The sequence below is a fragment of the Arachis ipaensis genome, chromosome B02 (genome assembly GCF_000816755.2).
Source record: "Arachis ipaensis cultivar K30076 chromosome B02, Araip1.1, whole genome shotgun sequence".
In the NCBI taxonomy this organism is placed as follows: Eukaryota; Viridiplantae; Streptophyta; class Magnoliopsida; order Fabales; family Fabaceae; genus Arachis; species Arachis ipaensis.
The window spans coordinates 102,549,348-102,551,738 of NC_029786.2; the positions used below are offsets into that span (position 1 = coordinate 102,549,348).

The 2,391-nt window shown below is 22.3% G+C and overlaps 1 protein-coding gene across 1 annotated transcript in view; it reads left to right on the forward strand.

Annotated features, from left to right (window-relative positions):
- LOC107627910 (basic helix-loop-helix protein A-like) overlaps positions 1-2,391 on the forward strand; it is a 14,563-nt gene that overhangs the window by 6,583 nt on the left and 5,589 nt on the right. The window contains exons 4-6 of the mRNA XM_021117084.1: positions 315-333; positions 1,591-1,605; positions 1,754-1,812. Coding sequence (XP_020972743.1) covers positions 315-333; positions 1,591-1,605; positions 1,754-1,812 — 93 coding nt within the window. The remainder of the gene's footprint in view (positions 1-314; positions 334-1,590; positions 1,606-1,753; positions 1,813-2,391) is intronic.

A 2,391-nucleotide genomic window follows, 5' to 3' on the forward strand; every position in this document is an offset into this window, starting at 1 on the left:
AATAAATGTGGGCATTTTTATATTAAGTTTTTAAGATGAGTAATTTTATGACATGGTATTATTAGAGGTAATAAACTTAGAATTGAGTAAAAAAAAAAATAAATTAAAATTCTATTTTAGGGTGGTTCAAATTAACATACAATGTTATAATGCACTAATTACAATGCATTAATTTGATTTGGTTAGATTAGATATGGGTTTAAATTGACCTAACTGAGTGTTTTAATTAGAACTTGTAGTATTAGCATTAGATTAGGTTTTAATTTCAATCATATTAATGTGTTAAGTTCTATTAATGTGTTACTATTGCTTAGATTCTGTTTAGTTATTAATGTAAATAAGCATATATACTCTTTTATCAATCATATTTTGTTGGTTTTTTTCCCCTTGATTTGTTAAGTTGTATTGTCACTTGTGACTTTGGGTGAAATAATTAATGCATATAATTCCATTGTGAATTTGTAATGTGTATTGATTGGACTGCGCTGGTGTTTCACTTATAAAGAATAATTAATACAATTTATCTCCCCTAAAAAAGTGGGCCTTGTTTATCTTAAATTTAGCTTAGAGCATGTTTGGAAAAGCTGACCTCATAAACAGCTTTTATCAAATTTTTAATTAAATTTTTATATTTTTTTTAAATTTAAATTCTATATTGCCTTTAATTTTGTAATTAGATGATTTTTATTTATTTGTAAATTAAAGACATTTATAATTAAAAATTTAATTAGATTTTTGACTGCATGTATTTTAAGAGAAATATTATGTTAATTTTAATATTTTTGACATGAAAAATATCTAATTATAAAATTAAGAGTAGTATAGAAATCTAACTAAAAAAAGTAAATAAATCTAACTAAAAATTTGGTAAAATTATAGTGATCAACAAAATAATTAAACCCATAAAAAATTGAAGAATCAATTCAAAAATTAAAATAAACTAAAATTAATTCGAGAAACAATTTTAAAATGATTAGTTGATAGATGTAATTTCCAAAAATGAAAATTATGGAATATTTACGAGAATATGGAAGAAAACAATCCCAACAGTGTTTTTTAAATTAATAATTTGTGGATGCTAATTCTATTTTTTATTTTTGGAAAAAAGCAAATTTGTCAGAAATGAATTGCTCTTTATATATATAATTTTCAATTTTTTAAAGATACCATGGAATTGGCCATCTAATTGTTTTTACAATTTTCAACATCAAGAAAAATGCAAAGTACAAAAGTTATCACTTTCTTGATTATTTATGGCAAGTTCTTCACTTACAATAATTAACTGAGAAAATTAGCAACATTATCGTAATATGTATGAGATTTTTTTTACTCGCAATTTAATTTAATTATTTTTATGATGAGCTAGCTAGAGCTAGATTTTGAAAATAATTTGTATCAACTTATCCCTCTTTCTAATTCAAGTTTTAAAATGTAAAATCTATGACAATTTCATGATTTGAAATTTGAATTACTAATTTATCGATGTATAGTTAGTAGTTATATAACTGTATATATATATGTAACTTACTAACATATTCTTCTCTTCCATTTCATCTTTTTTCTTATTATTTCAAATTTTTCCACCGCTAGAGTGCTCGTATACAGGTAATAGTTCTTCCAAGTCCTGCATTTTATGGCATTCTATATTTTTACTATGCGTAATATATTATTCAAGCAAATAATACGAATTAATAGAAAAATGAGAAAAATAATACTAATTTCACAAAAACGATTTATGCCATGCAAATCACAGACCGTGGTGTGCATTCCTCTATTGGACGGTGTCGTTGAGTTTGGCACAATAGATAAGGTAAATTTATCTTATTTTTTATATATGTCTAGTAACATCTGATCATGAGGTTTATAGATTTCATTTATCATTCATTTTTAACAATATTTTCAATACAAAGTTTAGTCTGTGCTATATATACGTTTAATAAAATAGGTTGTGTTTCGAAACTATGTAAAAAAAAATAAATCTAATACTTATATGAAAATATTTTTATATAAAAATAACAATTAAGAAACACATATTTTTAAATATTGATGGTTAAAAATAATAATTTTTAATAATTTTTTAGCATTTTTCTTAAAAATTGATAAATAATTTATATATTTGGACTAAATGACTCAAAATAATGCATAGTATTTTAGTTATTATTTTTACGTAAAAATATTTTTGTGTAAATAATTAGGTGAAAACTCAAATATAGTTAATTTTATGTGAATTTAATAGTTTAGAGTCATCAGATAATAATTTAGTTAAACTTATCAAATTATTTAACAATTCTCATCTACCAACTTTACATAAAGAAATAATTTTCACCAAATAATTATCTTAAGACAATTGTGATTGTTTTTATTTTCAATCTTTCGAGTGCACAATTTAAA